This window comes from Protopterus annectens, chromosome 11.part0 (assembly GCF_019279795.1).
Source record: "Protopterus annectens isolate FY-2018-M chromosome 11.part0, PAN1.0, whole genome shotgun sequence".
Lineage (NCBI taxonomy): Eukaryota > Metazoa > Chordata > Ceratodontiformes > Protopteridae > Protopterus > Protopterus annectens.
The window spans coordinates 1,170,550,045-1,170,576,814 of NC_056745.1; the positions used below are offsets into that span (position 1 = coordinate 1,170,550,045).

General features: G+C 44.6%; 1 protein-coding gene across 1 annotated transcript in view; it reads right to left on the reverse strand.

The window, feature by feature from the left end:
- Positions 1-26,770, reverse strand: part of KMT2E (lysine methyltransferase 2E (inactive)) — a gene marked incomplete in the record, with an annotated part of 3,388,239 nt that overhangs the window by 757,163 nt on the left and 2,604,306 nt on the right. Inside the window, 1 exon segment of the mRNA XM_044088526.1 lies at positions 6,366-6,611. Coding sequence (XP_043944461.1) covers positions 6,366-6,611 — 246 coding nt within the window.

A 26,770-nucleotide genomic window follows, 5' to 3' on the forward strand; every position in this document is an offset into this window, starting at 1 on the left:
CGACCCAAGGACTTCACTCGATTTGGCAGACTCCGGCTCCGACGAAGGTTGTCGGAGGAGGAAGAAACGGAACCGATATGGTGGCTGGCTCTGGAGCAGACTGGGCTGGAGCCAAAAATAATTTAGTTAACACTGGCGAATGGAGGAGCCTCTGGACCACCCTATCCACATCCAAATATGACAGCCTGGAGGACTTGGAGGAGACAGAAGGGGGTCGAGAAACCTTCTCTGTCGGAACCGAGACAAGACTGGGGGAATGGCTCCAAGTCGGCTCCAAAGGGATCAGAGCCGAAGCAGGCTCGAGAACCACCGCAACCTCCTTCGGTGCCGACGACCGTGGAGTCGAAGAAGCCGACCCCGAAACAGACAAGACTTCCTGCGGATCCGAGACCAGTGGAGCAGAGGAAGGAGACATAGCCTTAGACAGTACCTCCTGTGGCTCCGAGACCAGTGGAGCCGAGGAAGGAGATATAGCTTTTGACCTTTTCTCCGGAGGCTCCGATGAACTAGCCGGAGCCGGAGACTTCTTTTTAGTCTTATCCCTGGATTTCTCTGAGGGGGGAGAAGACGCTAAAGTTTCCTCAAAGGAGGGTTTAATCAAACCCTTAAGGATAAGCTTATTTTTTTCTCTCCTGTAAAACCCTGGAAGAGAAGGCATGACAAACACTGCAGGATTCCTGCAAGTGTATGGCACCGAAACAATAAACACAGATGGCGTGGCCATCAGTCAAAGACATTTTATACGCACATTTGGCGCATTTTTTAAAGCCAGATGGCTTATGTTCTTTTTGTTCCTTGCCAGACATAAGGAAACACGACCGCACACTCAGCAACACAAGGAGGGAGGGTGGAAAGGGCTCTAACTTAAACGCCCGGACACTAAAGACACAAGATAGGGCAAAGGCCCTCTAACTTAAACAGGCCTAGCCCGCCAAACAGAAGGATTACCACACAAAACAGAAGATAGGGAAAAGGCCCTCTAACTTAAGCAGGCCTAGCCCACCAAACAGAAGGATTACCACTCAAAAAAACGCAATCAACCACAAAAAGGGAAACAGACAACATAGCTATTAAAATAACTTTTTGGAAATACTAACTCGAGCAAACAGTTAAGTCAAAAAAGAGAGGGTACTTGGCCACAGCCAAGTCGAGACCACGTCGTTACTCTAGGAGCGGCAAACGAGATCTGGGGGTTTGGGCGTGGTGCATCCTGGGATACAGGGTTAGCCCAGCCAATGAGAGACTTCGTGCTAGTTATAACGGCCGAGTCGGAGCCGATTCTCAGCTCCGAGTCAGACAGTAATGAATGTAGGTGAGATAGGATCACATTACATCATCTACATTTATGGTAAGTGTACACAATACTACGTTCTTTGTGTTTCACTGTTGCAGTCATTATATTTGGGTAGAATCCCAAAGCTATGGATGGGAGGCTGGAGCTAAACTGCATTAGGGGCGGCTATAAGGCCCTGCAGAACTGCAGTGGCAAAGACTGCCCTGGACTTAAGGTAGAGAGGCAAATGATAATACTTTGTAAAAGTGTGAACAGAATTCCAAGTAGCAACCTCTAGAATGTCTTTGGTTGGTACCCCTCTGAGAAAAGCTGCTGATGTAGCTGCAGCCCTGGTGGAATGAGACCTAATGCCCTTGGGCATCGGTCTGCCATGGTGTAAGTAGCAGAAACAAATGCAGTGGCTTATCCACTTTGAAATAGTCTGCTTTGAAATAGCCTTTCCCTCTGACCCTGCAGCAAATGTCACTAGTAATTGCTCAGTTTTTCTTAGAGCTTTAGTCCTGCTCAAGTAGAATCTTAGTTGTCTGTGTACGTCCAAAGAATGCAGAATCCGCTCCCCCTTGTTCTGCGGATTTGGATAAAAAGTTGGCAGATGAATAGTTTGGTTAAGAGCCACACTGGAAACCACCTTAGACATAAATGAAGGATTGGTCCTGAGGGACACCCTGTCTGGGTAAAATATGATAAAAGGCTCCACAGCCATGAGGGCCTGTAGTTCTGAGACCCTTCTTGCTGAAGTAATTGCCAGGAGCAGAGCTGTTTTCCATGATAAGAACTTTAGATTTGCAGTAGCAGCTAGTTCAAATGGAGGCAGGGTGAGCTTTTCCAACACATAATTGAGGTCCCATGCAGGAACTGGTGATCTTCTAGGAGGCCTTAAATTTTTGGCCCCTCTAAGATACTGCTTTAGTAAAGGATGAGAAAAGATTGGTGGCTCTGTGTTGTAATGAGCCGAGATGGCAGAGGCATGGATTTTTATTGATGAAAAAGATAGGCCTTTGTCAAGCATCTCAGTCAAGTATTGTAAAATCGGAGGAATATTTGGCTCTGCTTTGTCAGTTCCTTGTGCTTAGTTCCAAGCACAGAATCTCTCTTCCATTTATCAGCATAAGAATTTCTAGTACTAGGCCTTCTGGCTTCCAAAATGACATCCATCACAGCTTTACTGAGATGTATTGTTTGAATAACTACATGATCAGCCATGCTGCCAGGTTCAGTGTTTGGTGCTGATTGTGCAGGATCTGATTTGTTTTTCTGGGACAGTAAGTGAGGTATTTGAGGGCAAGTACCAAGCTGGGAATGGAGACATATTCCTTAGGATTGGGTACCAGTATTGGTGGGGCCAGTCCGGGGCAATTAGTATCATCTTTGGTTTCTCTTGTCTGACTTTTAGTAGGACCTTGGGAAGAAGGGGCAGAGGAGGAAAGGCGTAAACTGATAGGTTTTTCCAACTGAAGGATGGGGCGTCCACTTTCCATGCTTGTCTGTGATAAGTCCTTGTGCAGAATTTTTCCAGTTGATAATTCCGAGGAGAGGCAAATAGGTCCATGTCTGGGCTCCCCCATTTCTTTATCATGCTGAAGACTTGTGGATCTAGTTTCCACTCGTGAGGGTCCATAAAGTTTCTGCTTAAATCGTCTGCTAGAGTATTTTTTTTTCCTGGCAGGAATTGAGCTTGGAGATGTACTTGGTAAGTCAAGGCTGGGTCCCACAGTGCCATGGCTAGTGTGCAAAGGGGGTATGAGTGTGTGCCCCCCTGCTTATGTACCACATAACCGTGGTGTTGTCTATCAGTAGTTGTCCTGGATGAAGTAAGTCCTTGAAGGCTGTCAGGGCATTCTGAACAGCTAACATCTCTTTTTGGTTGATATGCAGATGCATTTGTTTTGTGGTCCATATGCCCCGAATGCATCTTCTCGCCAAGTGGGCCCCCATGCATAATCTGATGTATCTGTTAAAGTTTGGCTGGCAGGGGGGGTAGAGTGAAAGCCCGTCCCATGTTTTGGTGACATGCCTTTGCCCACCATCGAAACTCCTGTTGTAGGCAGGGAATGAGAGGAATCATTGTTTCCAGACTGTGACAATGTTGACTCCATAAACATTTTAGGTACCACTGTAGTTTCCTCATATGCATTCTTGCATATGGAATCAGTAGAATGCAAGATGCCATGAACCCCAAAGCCTGCAGAGTTTGCCTTGCAGATAACTGGGTTTTTGTTGCCATCAGTTTGAAGTAAGTAGTCAGTTGCCTTTGTTTGTCTGGCATGAGGAAAGCCATCTGAGCAGTTGTATTCAAGCTTGCACCCAGGAATGTTATCTTTTGAAAGGGTACCAGTTGTGATTTCTTTTCGTTTATTGTGTACCCTAGGCATGTCAACAAATGTAAAATAAATAAATAAAAATAAATAAAAATGTTAGAAGCCTTTTCACAAATGCCACATGCTGAAGAATGTCCTTGTTCTCTGCTTGAATGAGACAGTCGTCCAAGTAAGGATAGATTTGTATACTTCTTTGTCTGCAAAATGCAATTACTGGTGCCAGGCACTTTGTAAAGACCCTGGGCGCAGTAGATAAGCCAAAGGGCAGTGCAGAGAATTGGTAATGCATAAAGCCAGCCTTGAAATGGAGGTATCTTCTGCACGATTCCCTTATTGGGATATGCAGGTATGCCTCTTTTAGGTCTAATGTCATCAGCCAAGCGTTCATGCCCAGCATGGGCAGATGCTGCTGCAAAGTTAGCATTTTGAATTTTGGAATGTCCAGGTATGTGTTCAAAATTGATAAATCCAGTATTGGACGCCAGGCCTCGTCTTTTCTGGGTACCAAGAACAGTCTTGAATAAAACCCAAATGTAATGACTGCAACAGTGAAACACGAAGAACATCCCCTAATTCATAGGGGCTGCAGATGCTACACTAGAGGAATGTGTTAAGAAAGAAAAGTAAGGGGTCTGAGGAACAAGCTATGGCTACAACACAGTCCCCCACCTACAACACAGGCAAATTGCTAGCCTGCTGTGGTGGCAAAGGCTTGTTTGCTTAACAGTTTTTGTGACTGAAAGGACTGACCTTGGGACTGGTAACTCGTTCCATGGTCAAGCTGAAAATGGTGCCTCTTTTCCTGGTTAAACAAGCAGAAACACCCAGTAAAAATTTAAAGTCTTATCGTTTTTTTCACACACACACACACACACAGCAAAAAGTACTTTAAAGCACAGTCTGCCCCAAAAGGTAAAACAAACAGTTTCTACATAGAAAAATGTTTTTTAATTACTTTAAATTCCTTTTAAACTGACAGGAAAAGTGTGTTCCCATTTAAAAGTACAGTTAAGTCTTGTGATAGTGCATTAAAACACAACCTCTCAGCTTAAAAAATAACTTTCTTAAAAAAGTACAATAAAACATTTTTTTTTAATGAGAAAGTTTTCCCCATAAGGAACTTTGCTGCTCACTAAAGGAACAGCACAAGCTGGCCATCAATCCTCGAAAGTCTGCAAATTTGCATTCTCTTCAACTTCAGGAAAACTCTGAAAGACCTGGAACCAAAGCCTGTCATTTTAGTCAGCACAGAGTGGAAGCTGTACTGAAAGTTTAACAGTAGGCCAGCTGTTATACCATTGGCAGGTTATAACCCATACAGCTAAGGCTACTGCAGCAGTGATCAATATGATGAACAACATTGTGTGATATTTTACAGATGAGCTCAGTGCAATGTTGCATGTTATTCTTTCATTTCCTGACATAACTGACAAAGATTTGCAATTTCCTTTGGCATCAGTAGTGCCCTTAAGCTCATACGCTGTTTTACATTTCTTAACAGTGCTTTTAAGTACCTTGCTGGCATACTTCAGTATGGCTGTGATGTAGGGGATGAGGATTTCAAATAACTTCAATATTTCTTTTCTTTGGCTATACAGTCTATTAATACAACAGTTCCACCAGAAGAGGTTTACTACCAAATTTATCATTATATTTAGGGCAGATGTGTACAGTCTCTTCTATACCACTGTTTAGGTGCTGGCAAAAGTCAGAAGTTAATGCAGTAGCCCTCTGTGTCCATTTGTGGGGGAAATGCTGGGAATTCTTCCATAAGTACAAATATGTTTGCCCCAGAGAAGTCCCTAACAGCAATCTTAATTTGGTGGTGGGGTGGTAACACTAGGTCTCACAGAAAAGATGACAGATTTGTGGTCAGACTTAACTGTAAATGGGATGTGTGGTGGGATACAGGCAGGGGCTAGACTGATAAGGGCAAGATCAAAACTATTCAAGCCTCTAGTGGGAAGTTCTACAATTTTCTTCACTGCAGAGTACTAACAAGGTTTAAGAAAAGATGAACATATCCACATTTAGAGGTGTGTACCAGTCAGTGTTTGGGTAACTGAAGTCATCTACCAAAGAAGGTTTTTGTTTGATACTTAATAATGCTGCAATGGTGTTGAGGTAAGTTCCATGATCTTTGGGGGACACTGATTGGAATCTGTAGCTAGCAATGAAATAATAGATGGATTTGTTAAGGAGGATTTGATCTCCAGGGGAAAGACCCATTGGAGGCAACACTTTGCTCTGTTAAAATCTCCTTAAATACCCTCTTCTACCATAGATAAATTTAAGCTTCTCCATCATTCACAATTAAAACATGGTATCCTTGTACCAAACATAGACTGTGCATTTAAAGCTGCAGCAGTTCTCCTACATTCACAATTACAAAACACCCTGATAAAGATGAACTCCATAAGGAAAATAATAATTAAGTCAATGTAACCACTTAATGCCACTGGCAAAATAATACTACAAAAGCATCAAGGGAATGCTGTTCTGAAAATTGGTGTCCAACAACAAGAATAAATTAAGAAGGAGGTCATACTTATTCAAAACTGTGGGCAAAATTAGCAAGGGAAGCACCTCGTAATAGTCTGCTGAAGATTTTGCCACTGAAAAGATGCACCTTGCTGGCAAGGTTTCTAAATATTATCTGATGACAAACTCTAGAGCTAATTTTTTTAAAGATAGGCTGATATTCAAAATATATTAGCATTATCCAGTATATATTATTGATGTGGTTCTTTTACCTTCTTGCAAGAACCAGTTATCTTTTCCAGTGGATCCCTTCTTCTCCTCTTTTCTGACAAAAATGGGGAAGTAAAACGAATATAGTGCTTAGGAGTGGAGTACACATGTGGACTATAACTGAGACCTGGTAAGGAGTTCAGCTGTGTAGCAAGAACTTCAGGGTCTGAAGTTACACGAAGCGGTCTTTCATAAATACCATCTGTTGTTCCTTCGGTCTTCTCATTTAGCCATTCAGTGACTAAGTGCTAAAAAGAAAAAAAAAAAACATTTACATAAATACACACACACACACACACACACACACACACACACGTATAATTCTGACCTGTTGCATGGTCAGCACTCAAGACAGCGTGCACATCTGGAATAAATTCATACGGTCAGAAAAGTACTGACATTACTAAAAGCAATGCATAAAATACCAGCTACAAATATCTATATAAAGAACCCAAAAATCAACAAAACACAACCTGTGTGCGAGGTTACCCTAAGTCAAGTCTTCCGGCCTCAAGAAGCAGTACCAGAGCAAATGGGATTCTACTCACCATCAGTGTTAACTGCTTTGTTTCATCAAGCAGTCAAGTTCATGTATGTGAGGATAACACCAGTCTTGCACAGCTGCCTTGACTGTCAGCTCACACTCAATCCATATAAAAGTAACAGCTTCTCGTATCACCTTCCATTAATTAAGAAATGTAACAGTGCTATAAACAGCATGACAAGCACACAATTACATACACTTTACAGCATACATGCTGTAAAAAAGAAGTATCCAAACCCAAATCCAGAGTTTTACAATTGGAAAACTGCTGCACTCTTCCAACAATCTCCCCACAGGAGATTCTCAAGCAGATTACACAGCTGGAACACTACTCACTGCACTGTGAGCTAGATGAAGTGCCTCCTTCCCTACCAGTATCACCTTTTTTTGTTACCAGAATATACTAATTCAAATTACAGTAAAACACTTTGTTCTTTCTGCTGCAATGAAATGTAAAGAAATATTCAACAGACTAATAGATGTTTTTATGAAAATAGCGTACATAAAATAATTTACAGTAAAGTGGCTTTCAAAACTTTAAAAAAAAACAAAAACTACAGAACAGCTGCAATACATGAACAGAAAAACACTATGAGATATTCACCATAACAAAAGATGAATGAATTTTCCACTGTTCACAAAATCTTGTTGGGTTATACTTCTAACATGTGCAATGAGTTAGTTCCATTCTTTTTTCTCCCTAATCAGAATTCAGGGAAGTGGACTGGTTGCCTGAATTATAAGGCAGAAATAACTTGGCCTTCTGGAGCTCAGAAAACTAAAGGGGGGAAAAGAAAGCTCCCTTATATTTTTACCAGTAAAGACACGATTAGGATGCCCCAATGACAGTCGAAATACCACAAACCAACAGCTCGTGTCTTTCCACTTCCATACACCTTGTAGTGCTATAACGAAAAGGCACTTCTTCCAGTGCAAAGTAGTATCTTAAAGTGACTGATGCAATAGCCAAAACCAGGTTTTAGTAGCATGTTTAGCCTGATGTTTGCACTTAAGTGGACAGATCATGAGAAGCACTGCAGCTGTTGCACTCAAGTCTCCTTCAATAAGTATCTCATCCAGGCACAAAGGTAATCTAGCACACTACTGTGGTGCGTCAATAAACATATAACAAGGTTGCAGAGGTGTCCGTTCCCATTCATCCAACACAGCCACAACACATATTATCCTCCAGCAGACAGAACCTTTTCAGGCAACAAACTAATCTATAGGTATGCTCAAATACAATGGGCACTCTCTCTCTCCTAAATATCATGCCTAACTGAAAACCTTGAACAAACTAGTTTAGATTTAAAGACACATGGAGAGTATTTTTAACCATCCAAGCTGTACAAACACCACAGAGATCCACATGCAGAGGTCACAGTCCAAGCAGCAAGAGAGTACATAACCATGACCAGAAAGCAAAAGCATTGGCAGAAAGCCAAATACTGTTAAAAATGGTCACAAAGAAAGCAGAAAACACAATGCAACAAAAAAAGATACTGCAGCAAAAAAGTGCCAAAGGAAGTAGCTGCAGACTTAATATCCATTTTGTCTGCAACAAGTAAAATATAACAATTTACAGATATTCAACTGTCATACCTTTCAACTGTCCAGATTTTTGCCTCATATTTTTTGGTCTTTCTCTCATAAAATTGTGGTTTTCTAGCTAATAATTTTTGGCAAATCATTGAGGATTCAAGTCAGAATCAGAAAGTTGAGTTTCAGGCTTCATACCCTTCAGAAAATTCATACCAATTCAAAACCTGTTACTCTATCAACTTTCTAAGAGCAATATTTAAAAACTGACCCCATCTTTGGGCCTTTGTCACCCCACTTATGGCTTTGTCTTGATTTCTTGCTGTGAGAAATTATGAGGTATGTCAGTAGACAGCATGCTATATTCTTTCAAGTGCCTTCAGAAGCCTTAGGGTAGAAGCCTCCTTCTTAGTAAACTATGATACCTGCCTTTTTTCTAGCCAACCATAGGATACTGTGACTTCTTAAGGTGTCAATGAGATATTTTACTCTGCTGATTTCCATACAAAACCTTTTTTCTGTAATGTAACAGTATGGTGACATATTTACCTCAACCAAACAACAATAATCTGTGACATAGACCATCAAGGATATCATACCCTGGGGTCAGGAGTTGTAAATTTTTCAATAAAGAAATTATTTACCAAAACTCTAATTATATCACTAATGAATTCTCCACCACTGTCGGAATAACATCCGATATGGATCACGCTTGCATATCCAACAATAAATAAATCAATCACTTTATAACTTTTTTCTGCCTCACATGGTTGATAATATGAAGGTATTAAGTAAAACAAACAATAGACCTTGGAAGGCGTACAATAAATCTCGCAGACAGTCGGATTCTCTTCCTTTAATGTCACAACCAAAGCACAAAAACAAAGCTCTGCATTAACATCCTGAATTACGTTTTCGTTTGTAAAACTTCATCATATGTGGGCTGAAAAAACATAATTATTTACAACAATCCCAATTAAGACAGAACCTATCACAAAGCATTTTAATACACGTAATTGATGTTTACCTAAAACCTTTAATAATGCCATAAAATATACTTTTCTATGATAAAAACCTTTTGACAAAATTCCTCTACATAAAAAAGCATTCAATATGTAATTTGAAATACAATTATATAATAAATATGTTGGAATATAAAACAGTTAGTTATGTACTCACCATAACGATCAATGTATGTGGGTCCATCTCGCCTACATTCCTTACTCACGGGTTCGGAGCTGAGAATCGGCTCCGACTCGGCCAAATTTCTCTAGCACGAAGTCTCTAATTGGCTGGGCTAACTCGTTATCCCAGGATGCACCTCACCCTAGCCCCAGATCTTGTTGGCAATCATAACAATCATAACACTCATAACCCATACTCAATAAACACCGGAAGAAATTCCAGCCAGATAAGGGAACCAAATCACTGACCTTGAAGGGTCCACAGAGCCAATATTCTTCCAAATCCGCTAGGAAGGAGGCAGGTGGGAGGGTACGTAGAAATGTAGGCGAGATGGACCACATACATCGATAGTTATGGTGAGTACATAACTAACTGATGTTATGTGGTGCTATCTCGCCTACATTCCTTACTCACGGGACAGCGTCCCCAGCACCTCTATCCTGGGAGGCTCATAAGAAGATACTCCTGAGAACTGTGGAACCAAAGGAAGCCCGGCCCCTAGAAGCCACGTCCAGCTTGTAATGAGTAACAAAAGTGTTGGGAAAAGCCCAAGTGGCCGCGGCACAAATGTCATCCAAGGAAAGTCTAGCATGGAAAGCTACTGATGTAGACATAGCCCTGGTAGAATGAGCCTTGACGGGAAAGGGTAAAGTTCTGTCTGCTGATGAGTAGATGAATAAAATACAATATTTGATCCATTTAGAAATTGTGCACTTGGAAATAGGACAACCTGCTCTGTTCTCTGAAAAGGACACAAACAGTTGATCAGATTTCCTAACATGCTTAGTCCTATGTAAATAAAATATCAGTTGTCTGTGCACATTCAACTGATGAAACCTGAACTCTGCTTTACTGGAAAAGTTCGGAAAAAACACTGGTAGCTCAATAGATTGATGGAGATTGACAGTGGATGACACCTTCGGAAGGAGGGACGGGTTAAGCCTCAGGGAAACTCTGTCATTATGAAAGATCAAATACGGAGGTTTAATGGACAAGGCTTGAAGTTCTGATACCCTCCTGGCTGATGTAATGGTCATCAGAAAAGCCGTCTTCCAAGATAAGAATTTTAAGTCGCAAGTGGCAGCCGGTTCAAAGGGTGGTGACGTAATAGCTTGTAGCACAAGGCTCAAGTCCCATGGCAGTACAGGTTCAGAAACTGGGGGACGAAGTAACCAAGTGCCTTTTAGAAAGGCTTTACAGAGTTTGTGGCCCATAAGAGAGGGCTCATAAGATGTGTGAAAATTGGAAATTGCAGCCAACTGTACTTTAATGGTAGCGGGTGCAGAGACGGAATAACATGGCTAAAAAATGTAAGACCAACGGAATAGGTGCTGTGAAGGGGTCCAAACCTTGGGCCTGAGCCCAAATGGAGAATCTCCTCCATTTGCTGGAATAAATCTTCCTGGTGGAAGACTTATGAGAAGAAGACAAGATGTGCAGCACTTCAGGTGAAAAGGAATGTCGCCTGACTAGCGACGGAAGTATAGCAGCCAGGCTGTCAAACCTGAGAGTTCGCAGGGATGGATGAAGTTGTCCTGACATGTGAATCAGGAGGTCCGGCACTGGGTCCAGAGTGCACGGACCGTCCAGTGCGTACCATTGAAAAGGGAACCATACTTGTCGAGGCCAGTGTGGAGCAATAAGGATCATCCTGCTTCCCAAGGATATGGCTTTCTGCATCACTCTTGGTAACAGAGGAAACGGAGGGAAAGCGTAGACCAGACCGGGGGACCAATCGTGAGCTAGAGCGTCCCTGGGTGATTCCCCCTGTGGGGGGATCAGAGTGAAGTACTTGCTGCATTTGGCATTGAGGGGGCTGGTGAAGAGATCGCAGTAAGGCTGACCCCACCTTTTGAAGATCTGAACCGCCACTCGGTTGTTCAAGGACCACTCGTGAGGCATCAGAATAGCTCAAGTTAGCCTGTCCACTATCACATTGGACTTCCCAGGAATGTGCGTTGCCACTAGAAACCGTTGGGAAGACACTGCCCACTGCCACACTCGCATGGCCTCTCTGCAGAGGGGATAAGATTTAGTTCCCCCCTGCTTGTTCATGTACCACACTAAGGACATGTTGTCCGAGTGAAATGCAATCGTTCTCAGAGGTAGAGAGTCCTGGAGTGCTCGCAATGCCAGAAATACCGCTCTCATCTCCAGAACATTGATGTGCAAGTGTACCTCGTGATCTTGCCAGGTGCCTTGGACCGTCCTGCCTAAATAATGCCCCCCCCCACCCCATCTGGGAGGCGTCCATGGTCACCGTAGCCACTGGAGACATAGGAACCAAGCTCCTTCCTCTGTCCAGATTGGAGGAGCGTAGCCACCAGAGGAGGTCCTGTTTGCATGGCTCCATGAGAAGTATCAAGTGGGAAAGAGGAAGCTTTTGAAAGGACCACTGAACCGACAGGAGCCACTGTAGGATCTGCATGTGTAACCTGGCCAGAGGTACCAGCATGATGGTGGAGGCCATGGATCCCAAGAGCTGAAGAACTAACCTGGCCTGAACTTTTCTGAGGGGCAACAGTGCGTGGATCTGAGACTGCAACACTCTTATCCTGTCCTGTGGCAGAAAGGCACGCATTTGAATAGAGTCTAGCTCTGCACCTATAAAAACAACACACTGTGAGGGCTGCAAGGCAGACTTTTCCCAGTTCAAAGTAATTCCTAGATGTTGGCAAAGTGAGAAGGTCATCTCCATGGCTTGAACGAGCAGATGCCTGGTGGGGGCAGAAGACAGTCGTCCAGATATAGAAACACCTGGAATCCTAGACGTCTCAGGTGAGCTGTCACCACTGCCAAACACTTGGTAAACACCCTGGGGGCTGTGGTGAGACCAAAGGGCAGGGCACGAAACTGGAAGTGACTGGCTCCTAGCGGGAAGCATAAATGACTCCTGGATGCCTTCTCCATTTTGATGTGGTTGTAGGCATCCTTGAGATCGATGGAGCACATCCATACTCCTTTCTCCAGCAGTGGAAAAATGGACTGAAGCGTGACCATTCGGAACTTGGACTTCAGAATGTAGCGATTCAATCGACTGAGATCCAGAATGGGTCTCAGGTCCCCTGTCCTTTTCGGCACCAAAAAGAGTCGTGAGTAAGTTCCTGATCTGACATGGTCTGAGGAGACTGGTTGGATGACTCCTTTTTCTAGCAGCTTTGCAACTTCTAGTGCTGCTTGATCCTGTTGACTGGGTGGGACGTCTGGGATCCTTCTGACTGGAGGGGGTGTCGACGCAAAGGAAATATTGTAACCTCCGGTAACTATTCGGAGCACCCAACGATCCTGGGTGATGTTTTCCCAGGCTTCCGGATGCAACGAAATTCGGCCCCTGACTGGCTCTGGAATAGCACAGTCGGGCAACACCTCAGGAACGCTGGAAGGAAGAACCACGAAAGGAATCGTGGTCTCCCGAGTTGCGGGGGCCTCCGCTGCCTCTAGGACGGTGTCTTCTGGAATAATTCCTCCCCCCCTCTGCCTCTGGAGGGGGACTCACCTTGAGCTGCAGGAAAGGACCTCTGAGACTTTTTGAACCACATCTTCCCTCCTCTCTGAGCCTTGGGATGAGGCCTAGAAGGGAGAGAAAAATGGGCCCCTATGGCAGATAGGGTCTTTCCCTCCTGTTCGCATCTGGTGAGGGTGTCTTTCACTTTGGGTCCGAAGAGAGTGGACCCATTAAAGGGAGCGTCAGTGAAGGAAGACTTAAAGGCCTCCGCGAAATGTTACAAGCGCATCCAGGCTTGCCGTCTGAGAGCTACCCTACTCGCCCCTTCGGCTGCATAAGATATGAGCCTCATAGACGAGTTGACAATGGACCCTAGGGTAGACAACTGGGCGTTAACAGTCTGCGCTACCGCCTCAGGCACGTTACCCATCAGAGTATCTCCTAGCTCCTTCAGATCATCTCTTTGGTGTCGAGTGAAATGACAGAGGTAATTCAACGACCATAAGGTAAAGGTCGCCAAAGACAGGGTACGCTTCCCATACCGGTCCATACTCCTGGACTCCTTGTTAGGAGGGTGGACTGAAGAAGAAGCCTCTACAACGTCCTGCTGAGTGGCTGCCGCCACCACCAAGGCATCTACTGAAACCCCTTTGGTAAGGAACTCTTTGCCCAGGGGAGCAGACAGGAACATGTTTGGACGTCTGGGCACCGGTTCCACGGAATCAGGGTTCTCCCACACCCTTCGACAAATCAAGTCCAGGAGATTTTCGAAGGGTGGAGACACCCAGGAGGCGGGAGGGTTGAGCTCCGATGGCCTTGAGGAATACCGACTCCTCCTCAGAGGGGGTCTTGGAGGGCCAGTCACCTCTCTCTCAAAATCTCCAGGATGTCGGAGAGAGAGAGACATCATCAGAGGACGACTTGGGGGACCCCTCTAATTCCTCGAGGTCAGTATCGGAAGTGAGTGACTCGTCCTGGGAGTCGATGCTCATCCTCTTGCATGACTTCTTACTGGGAGGCTCCACAGGCACAGACTCTGAGGGGCCCTCAGAAAGTAGGGGAACCGCTCAAGGGGGTATCCCCAGACCTTCGGGCTCCGCCGTCCATGGAGAGGGGGCATCAGAGGCTCTAGCCGGGGTGTAAGGGGACAGAGTGACCGATCCAGGTGATGTACCTGATGACCTGGCCAGGGCACTCCTCATGACTTCGAAGGCCCCCCCCCCCGAGTCCGAGGACCGACCAGTCTCAGAGACCACGACCGGAGTCGAGATTCCCAGAGCTGAAGCACCGAGAGGGAGGCTCGGAATCAACAGGAGTCCCAAGGTATCCCCCTCGGGTCCGACTGAGGAAACCCAAGTGCCGAAACCAGAGGACGGAGCCAAAGCCGGCTCTGATAGACTCACCTGGGGTATCAGAGCCGACACCAGAACATCACTTGGCACGGAGCACTCCGGCTTCGACAACACATGGGTGTTCGGAGGAGGAATCATCGGTACAAGAATGGGAACCGGCTCCGGAGCCGACTGGGTCAGAGCCGAAAACAGTTTTGCTAACACCGGCGACAGTAGGAGCCTCTGGACCACCCTATCCACATCCAAATCAGACCCTATCCACATCCAAATCAGACAGTCTAGAGGATTTGGAAGAAATAGAAGGAGATCTAGATCTCCTGACTGGAGACTCATGCCTGACACTGGGTGACCTGCTCCGAAGAGGTTCCAAAAGTATCGGAGCCGAGGTTGACTCCAGTACAACAGATACCTCCTGCGGCCCCGAGGACAATGGAGCCGAGGAGGTAGTATCCATTTCCGAGTCCTTCTCCTTCGGCCAAGAGGACAGTGGAGCCGAGGATGTAGTATCCATTTCCAAGACCTTCTCCTTCGGTGCCGAGGAGGAAGTATCTAATTTACAAACCTTCTCCGATGGCTCCGAAGAAGCAGACGGAGCCGGAGATCTTTTCTTGGCCTTAGGAGGCTTAGACTTGGTACTATAAGGCGGAGACGACTCCAAGGCCTCCTCAAAGGAGGGCTTGATCAGACCCTTCAAAATCAGTTTATTTTTACGTTCCTGCAGTACCCTAGGGCTAAAAACATGACAGAAACTGTAGGACTCTTGCAAGTGAATAGCACCAAGACAATAAACACAGATAGAGTGCCCATCTATAATGGACATTTTATAGCCGCATTTTGTACACTTCTTAAACCCAGAGGGTTTATGTTCCTTTAGTTCTTTCGACATGGCAAGCAACCGCGTCAAACACAAAAGGAGGGCGGGAAGACCAACAAGCACTTAAATGGACAAGGAAACTTACTTAAACACTTCCTAAAAGGGAGTTAACCACTAACACAACAGCACAACACAACAAGGGAACACACTGGAGAGGACTAGGTCCTCTAACTTAAACGGGCCTAGCCTGCGAAAACAGTAGGGATACCACAAAACACTAAACTCTCAAAACCTCACGCAACAATTATTCAGGTACAAAGTTAGCTATCAAGATAGCTTTTGTCAAAAGGAAGACTGCTAAAATACTAAAAGTATTTTAAAAGGGTACTTAGCCACAGCCAAGCGAGACCACGTCCTATCTCTACGAGCAGCAAATGAGATCTGGGGCTAGGGCGAGGTGCATCCTGGGATACCGGGTTAGCCCAGCCAATTAGAGACTTCATGCTAGAGAAATTTGGCCGAGTCAGAGCCGATTCTCGGCTCCAAACCTGTGAGTAAGGAATGTAGGCGAGATAGGACCACATAACATCATATGTTATTGTCCAATATAAGCGACTCCATATAAAGGAAAGAAAAATCATTCTGTTGATTTATTGCACCATCTTGTGGTCACCTTTTACAAATAATCTTTGTGGACTTAATACCTTCTTCCAAAGAAAATTGCACTAAGTGCCAGATTCAAGTTCATGCAAATCCAAAGCAAATGTCTCACTGTACTCAGAGGCATGACAACAATGGACCTATGCTCAAGTATGCTATACTTGAGGCAAACTTCACAACTGACAACAAACTGTTTCAAGACAAATACCTCCAGAGTCCTTGTTTTCTGAATTATAAAGCAATTTATTTCATAATAAGTCAAAATGGAAGATTCAATTTGTTTAAAAACAAAAGTTAGATACTTACCTTAACGCTAGATCCAGGTCTTCCTCTGCCTGTCTCTAACTTTGGTTATTCACATCCATTCAAATCAGACTACCTTAGCTTTACTCTCTGAAGCTCTGTCTCTCCTCTCCTGTAATGCTCTGCCTTCCTCATATCGAGTTTGCCCTACATAATGACATTCTCATAGAAGAGACGTCCTATCAAACAATGATAAAGGAAAAAAATCATCCAGGACAGAGCCAAGATAGGTTCTTAGACCAGACCTTGGGATGGTCCACCAGATCTATTTCAATTCCTGAAATAAGTGACAATTTGGAAGTGGAACAGGTGGATGAGGACAGATGATGATGAATGAAAATGGACAACACCAATGCAGAGTTATTGTAAGAACATAACTTTTAAATCTGATGCCCTTTTCATTCTCTCTCAATGTATGGGACAGAGTCCCCAGCTACACTCATCTTGGGTGCCCCTCATTGAGAGATATTCTTGAGTACTGCCAAACCAAAGGCAGCTCTGTTTCCAGAAATAATATCCAATATGTATGAGCACTGGACCATGTAGCTGTAGCACATATGTCAATAGATGTTCTTGACCAAAAAGCAGATGACGTGGCCACAGATCTGGCTGAATGAGCATTGGGAGGTTTAAATAATATCATGCCTTTCTGAGAATAAATCCAGGAAATTCAGTCTGTTATCCATTTTGCTAAACTGACTTTGGACACTGGATAGCCTAGTTGTTTTTGAAAAAAGAAAAAACAGAGTTGCTATGATTTTCTGAACTGACTTGTACTGTGAAGATAAAAACGTAATTGTCTGCACATCAAGATGATGTAGCATGTGCTCTTCCTAACTGGAAAAGTTTGAAAAGAAAACTGGTAAATGGATGGGCTAGTTAATGGTATTCTCAGAGGCCACTTTAGGTATATATATAAAAAAAAAAAAAAAAAAAGGAAGGATTAGTCCATAAGGAAACAATATACTTATGAAAAATGATGTAAGGAAATTTTGGAGAGAAAGCCTGGAGTTCAGATATTCTCTTAGCAGATGTGACGGCAACCAAGAAAACTGATTTCCATGGCAGAAACTTCAGATCAGTTTTAGCTAAAATCTCAAAAGGTTTCTACATCAGGCCTTGAAGTACAACTATCAGACCCCAAGATGGTGACAGATCTTTTATTGGAGACCTGAGAAGAAAGATTCATTTCATGAAAGCTTTACATAGTTTGATGATGCCAGAAAAATAAGCATGTTCCCCATGTAGATATTGCTGTCAACTGAAGTTTAATCTCACAGAAACTAGTTCCTTCCTCAAAAGCATTGTCAAGAACTGGAGAACTGTAGAGACTGGGGCAGAAATGAACTGATGTCTTTATTCAAATCCCAAAGGGAGATATGCAACTTGGTCTCTTGGGAGGAACCACGTGCCTTGGACTGTACTTCCCAATAAATGACTCCCCACCTCAATTCAGAAGCTTCTGTGGTCACTGTGGCAGAACAAAGGGTATGCCTAGATGTAGATTGCCCAATTGTACCATCATCGGATGCGTTACTTGCAAACTGGGGTGAGCCTGATTGAAAAAGACAGGGGTCGACATAGTAGATAAATTTTGCAAAGCCAGAATAATATCACAAACAGGGGAAGAAACCCTGGGCTATTACTGGAAGTGGAGAAACCATGCAATTAGTCTTAGGGCCAAATGGTGGGATGTTGAATCCCTGACAGGTTTGACAGGACATCCAGAGTTGGCTCCAGTATCCATGGAGGCTAATGAAGGCGAGACTGTAGGAAGGGGAACCATACTTGCAGAGGCCAAAACAGGGCAATTAGGATTACTGAGCTCTTCAATCTGCTTGCTTTCTGTAAAAATTTTGGAATCAGGGGAGGAAGAGGTTAAGCATAAAGGAGACCCAAGGGCCAAGCATGAACTAGAGCATCTCTCAGGGACTCTCCCTGGGGGGGGGGAGTGGTAAACCAGTTGCAGCAAGGTCAGCTCCAATGCCAGAAGATCTTCTCTGCTACAGACTGATTGACAGACCACTCGTGGGCATCAAAATTGATCTGCTTAGTTTTTCTGCCAGCACGTTGCAATTAGAAAGCTGTCTGATGAGATTGCCCATTCCCATACTCTCATGGCCTCTCTGCAAAGGGGATAAGATAAGTGTTCCTCTTTGGTTTGTTGATGTACCAGACTACAGACATGTTGTTGGTTTGAAATGCAATAGTTCCCAATGGGACGGCATCCTGAAATGCCTGCAATGCTAATAAGACTGCTCTCATCTCTAAGACACTGATATGCAACTTGGTCTTTTGGGGGAACCACATGCCTTTGACCGTACTTCCCAATAAATGCCTCCCAACCTCAATTCAGAAGCTTCTGTGGTCACTGTGGCCATAGGTTCTGGCAGAATAAAGGGTATGCCTAGATGTAGATGGTCCAAATACCATCATCGGATGTGTCGACATAGAATGGACAGCCAAAATCCATTGTAGAACCTACATAAAGAAGCATGTCAAAGGAAGGAGTACAATAGCCGCTGCCATGGATCCTAATGCCTGCAGTACTGACCATGCTGGAGGAGCTGAAAGAGCAAAGAGAAAATAGACCTGACTCCTTACAGTACAGATACGATGAGGTGAGAAGACTATTTGTTTTGTTGTGTCTAGAAGAGTACCAATAAACTCCAGGCTCTGGACTGGGGTTAAGTTTGACTTATCATAATTTACAGTTATGCCCAATGAATTGCAAATTTGTAGCAAATAGTCCCTAGCATGTACAAAAGTAGATGATTAGAGGGGACAGTGAGAAGCCAGTCGCCCAGATATGGAAACACCTGGAATCCCTTTAGTCTCAAGAGAGTTGCCATTACCGCCATGCATTTGGTAAACACCCTGGGAGCTGTGGTGAGTCCAAAGGTTAGGGCTCTGAATTGTTAATGACTGGCTCCTGGCCAGAAGTGAAGATGTCTGCTGGATCGCCTATTTTGATATGACAGTATGCTTCCTGAAGATCTACACAGCACATCCAATCGTCATGTAGAAAGGATAGAATGGACTGGACTTTAGCTATTCAAAACTTTGTTTTCTTAACGTACTGATTTAAGTTGCCTAGATCCAAAATGCATCCGAGGTCCCTTGTTTTCTTTGGCACTAAAAAGAAGCATGAATACGTTCCGAATCGTATCTGGTTTATAGGGACCTTCTGGATGACTCAGTCTAGCAGCTTTTGGATTTCTTGTGCTGCTGCCTTCCTTTGATGGGGTGGAACATTGGGAAGTTTCCCTTCTTCCATCTCGCAAAAAAAAAAAAAGTAAGTGATATGTAATAACCCCTGGATATTATGCTTAGCATCCATGTTTCGTGTGTTACACTTGCCCAGACATCTGGGTCCAAAGAAAAATGACTGCTGACTGCCTCCAGAGTTGGGCAGCCGGGCAAAACTTCAGGAGTGCTAAAAAGGCCTATCCAAAAAAGAATCTCTAAAGCCCTGATTCTGCGGACCCCCTCTGCCTCTACGGCGGCGTCTACCATTGCAATTGCTTCTCCTGCCTCTGGAAGAATTGTCACAGCGTGGATCTTAGAAAGGTCCCTGAGATTTCCAGAACCACATCAACTTGTTGCCTCTCTTGATTCCTATAAAAGGTTTGTTGAGGTGTAGAAGACTTGATTCCTATGGCACACACCATCTTTCCATCTTCTTCACTGCGGGTAAGAGTCTCTTTTATTGATGGCCTGAACAAGGAAGTGCCATCAAATGGGGCATTAATAAGAGACATATTGAAGAGTACTGCAAAGTTGCAAAATGGCATCCAGGCATGTTTCCTTATGGCATTACCTGAAATGGCTGCTTGTAAGGTGCCTTCAGCTGTGTGAGACATCAACCTCATCAAAGAATTGGATATGGACAAAAGAGTGACTGGTTATGAGGATGTCTTTTTGAAATCCTCAGCAGACATGGTCAGAGTACTTCAAAGCTCCTTGGTCAAATCTCTCTGAAGATCAGTGAAATCTGTCAGGTAATTGAGTGACCTCAAGGCAAAGGTTGCCAAGGCGAAAACTCACTTTCCAAACCTGTCCAATGCTGTAGATGCCCTGTTAGGCAGACAGAGAGTAGAGCTCTGTTCTGCTAGCTCTTTCTTGGTGGCTGCCGTCATCACCATAGCATCTAAAAGGTCCCCTTTGATCTAGTGTGGTCTGTCAGATGGGGGTGCCAAAAATATGCTGGGTCTCTTTGTAATGCATTTGAAGGTGTCAGATTCCTTCCAAGACCAACAGACAACTATATTAATAAGTTTGTCTGCCGGGGAGTGGGGTGGGGGTGGGGGGGTAACACAGAGGTAGGCAGGCCAGAACAAAAAGTTTCCAAAAATTCCAATTCTTCTGGTGAGGGTTTGCGGGAAGACCAACCACCTTTCTGTTTCAGGATCTCTAAAATATCTCTGAAGGAGATGTCATCTGGTGGTGATCTGGGGGACCCCTCTCCTTCATCAAAATCAGTACCCTTTGTAAAGGGAGTGAATGTGTCTCCTTTTACCCGTCCTCTTCTGGTGAACCTTCGCTGTGGAATGTTCAGGCAAGGTCTCGGAAGAGAGGGGAAGTTTCTCTAAAGGAACTGTCTTGTCACTTACTGATTCTAGCTGTCCCTGTGGAATAGGTCTATGTGACTCAGCTAGGAACTGATGGAGGAAAGGGAGCAGGATTCAAGACATGATAAGGTGAATCTCTGTGGAGAGACAAAGCCCCTTCCACCACCTCGAAGGCAGACGGACCCCACAGAAACTGTGACCCGCCTCCTCGGAGCTGAAACTCCTGATGAAGGAAAGCCTGGACCCCCCCACCTCCCGATCCATGCCTCGGGGGTGGAACCATATCCAAACTGTCCAGGGTCAAAGCTCAAAGAGGAAGGGACATATCTGTCAAAATCAGAACACAGTCCATCCCCTTGGACCCGATGCCGACACTTCAGCTCCAAGACCCATTCTGATCCAACTGTACCGGAGTAGAACTACCCAAGGAAATTGAAGTAGAGAAAGGTTTCCTAGGATCTGACACTGGACCCTTTGGGGATCTTGGATCCTGGGAGCCCAAAATAACAGGATGGATCGGAGAAGGAGAAAAAAATAGCTGCAGAAGTTGCTGCCATACTCTCAGACCCAGCAGGGGACGGAGCTGGTAAGACCCCATCTGGATCTTAGCTCTGATTAACTTTTGCATCACCTTTTCCACGTCCATGTCTGACAAGCTCCTGGATGACCTAGAGGAGGAAGTGGAAGGTGGCTTAGAGTGCTTCTTGGGTGTCTGAAGCAACCTTGAAGGCGTGGTAGGAGAAACTGTCTTAATGAGAGTACTCAGGAGTAGTACTCCTGTACACAGAACCCTGCTTTGGATCCGGGGGTCTAGGATCCTATGGTACAGTAGGTGGGCTGATGGTTATGATGGATGCAAAAGGTTTAGGATCTGAAGCCTTCGGATCCAATGGTCGACACTTAGGATCCAAGTGCGTAGGATCCAACATTTTTCTCAATTTAGTAGGATGCTCCAAAGAAGACCTAGGGACTTCATAGAGGAGCGCTTCCTATTATCCAAGGGAATGGATTTACTGTGTTTGGAGGGGGTTTGAGCCCCTGAGGAAGCAGTGGATGGAAGAAGTCCTCTCAAAATAAGCTTGTTGCAATTATCTACTAAAGCACTAGGATTAAAAGTACAGCAAATTTTACAGGCAGTCTCAAAATGTCCAGGCCCTTGACAATACAAGCACTCCTTGTGGGCATCTGAATTAGAAATCTTATGCCCACAAGAGGTCCACGTTTTTGAACCCCATGGGCTTCTCCAACATAGTGGCAGAAAAAAACACCCCCAGTAAGAAACACAAACACAACTAGTGACCAACAAGAATAGAATAAAAATCAGAAAGTAAGATTTTTTTTTTTTTAAATACTGGAAAACAAATAGGTCAGTTATCATCAATGGTAAATAAAAAAAAAGAAGAAGTTATGTACTTACCATAACGTTCCACGTTTGTTGTCCATAATCTCGCCTTCATTCTTGGTGGTTGGGTTTAGAACAGAGCATCTGTTCCGACTCAGCTGCATACTATAGCTCGAGAGCTTTCACTGGCTTGATGCTACATTCTATCCCAAGATGCTTAGTGACTGTTACCCAGATCTCATTTGAGAGAACTAGACTATGCCACCCAATACAACTACAACAGATACTCTGCCCATAATTCCTAAGGCATGAAGGGAATCAGGCAATTTACAGGCAACTTCAGAAAATTCCTTTTGTTCATCCAGGAAGGGGGAAGGAGGGGTGGGATGCAAGAATGAAGGAGAGATTATGGACAACAAACATGGAATGTTATGGTAAGTACATAACTTCTTTATGTTATGTTTTCCTAACTCACCTTCATTCTTGATGGTTGGGGATAGCATCCCCAGCACCTTCTTTCTCAGGTGGCTCAAAGGAATAAACTCTTCAGAACAGTGTAACCAAAGGATGCCCTGTTCCGGGAGGCCACATCTACTTTGTAATGAGTGATAAAGGTATGAGGGTTAACCCATGTAGCTGCAGCACAAATTGAATCCAAAGGGAGCCTAGCTTGAAAGGCAGTGGAAGTCGACATAGCTCTAGTTGAATGCCCTCTAATTTTTCCCACCAGCTCTTTATTCTGAGAGTTATAGACATTTAGATCCAGGGTGACCATGAAGGCCTTGGGTGGAATGAGGGGTAGCAAAGTTTGTAGGGAGAGCATCCTGAAGGATGGAACCTTTAGGAACAGGTTTAGACAGGATAAGTCCAGGATTGGCCTCCAAGGGCCATCCCTTTTGGGGACTAGGAAAAGCCGGGAATAGAAGCCCTTTCCTTCCTGTCCTGTGGGAACTGGTTCTATAGTTCCTAGAGTCAGGAGTTCTTTCAGTATGAGAGGGAATAAATGCAGCTGATTTCTTGGAGGGAAGGGAATTCTTTTTGGCCTTGGCTTTTCCTTCCAAGATAGAAAATATCCTTTTTGGATGATAGAAAGCACTCAAGTATCTGAGGTAACTGTTTTCCAGAAGGGGAGGCATTGGGTAAGGTGGGTGAACAGAGGGGGCTGATTCAGGCAGTCACACTGAAGTGGGACCTCCTCGGTCAGGAAAGGGCCACTTGACAGGTCCCTGGGAATTAGGAGGTCTGGAGTAAGGCAATCTCCTGGACCTTTTATGAGGTCTAGAGGAGGAAGGATGAGATGCAGGAGGAGGTCTTCCTACAAAAGAAGTCTTAGCAGGGTAGTTCCTGTAGTATCTGAGGAAGGGTGACATCTGCCACTACTTGATGTCTTGAAGTTCTTTACTTTTCTCTTGTAAATTTTTGAAAAGTTCTGCTGAATTCTTACCAAACAAGAGATTGTTGTCTACAGGAGCATCCATTATTTTGGATTTACACTCCTCTGGAAGAGGTTGGAGGCATAGCCAGGAATATCTATGCAAGACAGATGTGGATGCAGTAGACCTGGCTGATGCTTCTGCTGAATCATAGCTGCACTTAATCGAGTGTCTGGCTACTTCAGTAGCTAAGGACAGTTTAGATGCAATGTCATTTTTTGTGGGACAGTCAAGGGTAGAAGCTAGCAAGATGGAGGCCTGGGAAACAAGATCTAAGGCATATTTTACCATGTGTGCTTGGCTGGCAATTTATAGCCCCAAAAGGCTAAGGTGAAGGATATATATACTTTTTTACCCATTCTTTCCATGGTCTTGCTGTCCTTGTCTGTGGGCAAAAGGGAAACGGAGGGTAATTGCCTAGATTGTCCATCAGGAGACACAGCAATGTCTGCAGGGTCAGCCATGGGAGGTTTCACTAGAAACTTCTGTTCATCTGGCAATTTATAAAAACTATCCAGCCTTTTACAGGCAGGTGGTTGAGAATATGGGTTCTTGGAGGCTGCATTAAAGGCATTTAGAAAGGCTGGTAGAACTGGCGGAATAGCTGAGGGGGAAGGAAATTCTAACTGTAGAAGCTCAAAATATCTTTTCTGGGTATCTGACATCAAGGTAGTATCCCAACTGAAGTACTCTTTCATTTTTGTGATAGTTTCCCCAAAGGAAATATCCTCTGGAGGGGAATAACCCTCAACAGAGTCTTCATCCTGGGGAGTAATAGTCCACAGGAGAAGCAATTTGAGACCCATAAGAAACAGATTCCTCAGAAGAGTCGTATTGTTCAGGTTCTTCTTCTTCTCCCTGTTGAATAGTGATTAAAGGGAGGGAAGAAGCAGAGGCTGGCCTAGGGCTCAGCAATGGAATGTCTGTAGGAGCAGGGCCTGTAGACCTAAGGGCCATAAAGGCCTGCAGTAAGGAACTGGTGAATGTCTGCCAATCTGAAGTAGCTTGAGGCATAAGGCTCAAGTGTTTGTTTTTTTGTTTTTTCTTAGTTGGTGTTGGCTTAGGAGTTGGCCTAGTAACCAAGGCATGGGCTGGAGCCAAAGGGGTCTCGGTCGGCTGACCAAGTACTGGTTCCCGCTCTACATCAGTTGAGGCCGGCGTCTGGGTTGGCTCCTCTGATGTGCTCTCCGTAGCTGCATTAACGGCCGCTTCCAGAGGATCCACTGAAGCTGATGGACGAATCGTCTGTCCCTTGGGCCCAAATTGGTAGTCGGCGGGAAGTCCAATTGTGGTGCGGCAATGGGAATAGGCCTGGAAACCTTGGCCTTCTTCCTCAGTTGTTCAGTTTGGGTGGTCGACTCAGGACCCATTCCACGAGCAAGGCATTTCAATATCTGATTCTCAAGATACAAATTTAAAGCTGCTAGATGGCTGCGGAGGGTTTTTGGTACGAATGACTGACAAATGGAGCGGGCCTTATGGTCGTGCTCCTCACCTAAGCAAAACACGCACTTGTGTGAATCCTTACCCGATATTGGACACCCACAATTACATTTTCTCTTTTTCTCAGACATCGGCTAAATAGCTGAAGAAAACCTACAGCAACCAAGCTCAAGTAAAAAGAAAAACGAAAACAAAAACGACAACGGGGTACTTATCTTACTTGAAGTCTTCGGATTAAGGAGCAGAATGGTCAAAGCGTACATCATCTGCGGCTGAAAAGTTCTGAGGTCTGTGCGTGCAGAAGTCACATTTATAGTCCCTGGTTTATGGCCTTACGTGTGACATCCCACACAACTGCAGCAGCCAGGCTTAAGCTGTTGTACAGTAGCCAACGTCAGATCAGCTGAGGGCTGAAAATCCCACAGTATGAATACTGCAACATAGGAAGAGGATATCTTCCGTGACAGACACCTGAGGCCTCCTCCTGCACCTTCTCTTCCTAGGGACTTCTTCGGTGGGACGCTCCAGAGAAGTATCGGAAGATATAACTATACCTTGCTGGGTAGCCTGGAGACATTGGGTTGGCTGTCCTTGTGGAGTAGAGTGTTGAGGCTCAAGGCACAAAGACATATGGGATCCAGAAGGAAGATCCGAGGGGGGAGGAAAGTACAGTTGTGTAAAATCTTACCATAACCATAGATGTCTCTTTCTTCTATATGCTGCAGTATTCATTACATGAGGGAGTCCGCATTCAGTTGATTCATATGTCCGGCCGTTTTACCAAAGATAAATGCTACTGTGAAGGTACGTGCGTCGGCCTGCAACATTCAGCGTACGTTGGCCATAAACAGATATCAGGTATAAAGTGGACGTCAGCACACACCTACCTCAGAACTGAATGCCACCGGGCACCAGCGTGGAAGGAGTGAGTAATCAGAAGTCAGGCAAGCATTGGGGGGAAGGCAGCTGGGAAACTATACTGCATCATATAGAACAGATGGACATCTATGGTTATGGTACAATTTTACACAACTACACTATGTCCTTCTACTCATATGCTGCAGTATCCATTACATGAGGGAGAGTGCAAAAGCTCATGGTACAGAAAGATTGGGAGGGGAAACTGAAACATTTTCCACAAAGCCATGCAGAATGGCCCTGGCAAATCTTGTTCTGGACCTAGAAATGACATCCAATTTGTAATGATTGGTGAAGGTGTGGACAGATGATCACTTCTAGTAGCTGTAGCCAAACCTTTAAAGAAAGCCCCTGAAGAGGACACAGCCCTAGTGGAGTGTGCCCTCACTGGGAAGGGAAGGGAAGCTTTTTAACATTGGCTGTGTAGCAAAAGGTAATAGTTTTTGAGATCCAAGAAGAAATAGTTTTCTTGGAAACAGGGCCTCCCAGGGCTTTTGGGTGATCGGAAATAAACAGCCTATCTGATTTACAAATGGATTTGTTCTTGGCCAGTAGTATCTGAGCTGTCTATGCACATCCACAGAGTGAAGTATCCTTTTACTGGAGCACTGTGGTGACGGGAAGAAAGCAGGCAGACTTATGGCCTGGTTTAGGGAGAGCTCATTATCTATCTTGGGCATGAAGGATGGGTTAGCACACAGACAGACCTTGTCCTTATGGAAAACTGTGAAAGTGGGAGAAACCATGAGGCTTGCAGTCCAGAGACCCTTCTGGCTGAAGTAATGACCACCAAAAGAACAGTTTTCTAAGTGCAATGTTATAGAATGGAGTCCTTAGCTGGTTCAAAGGGTGGCAAGG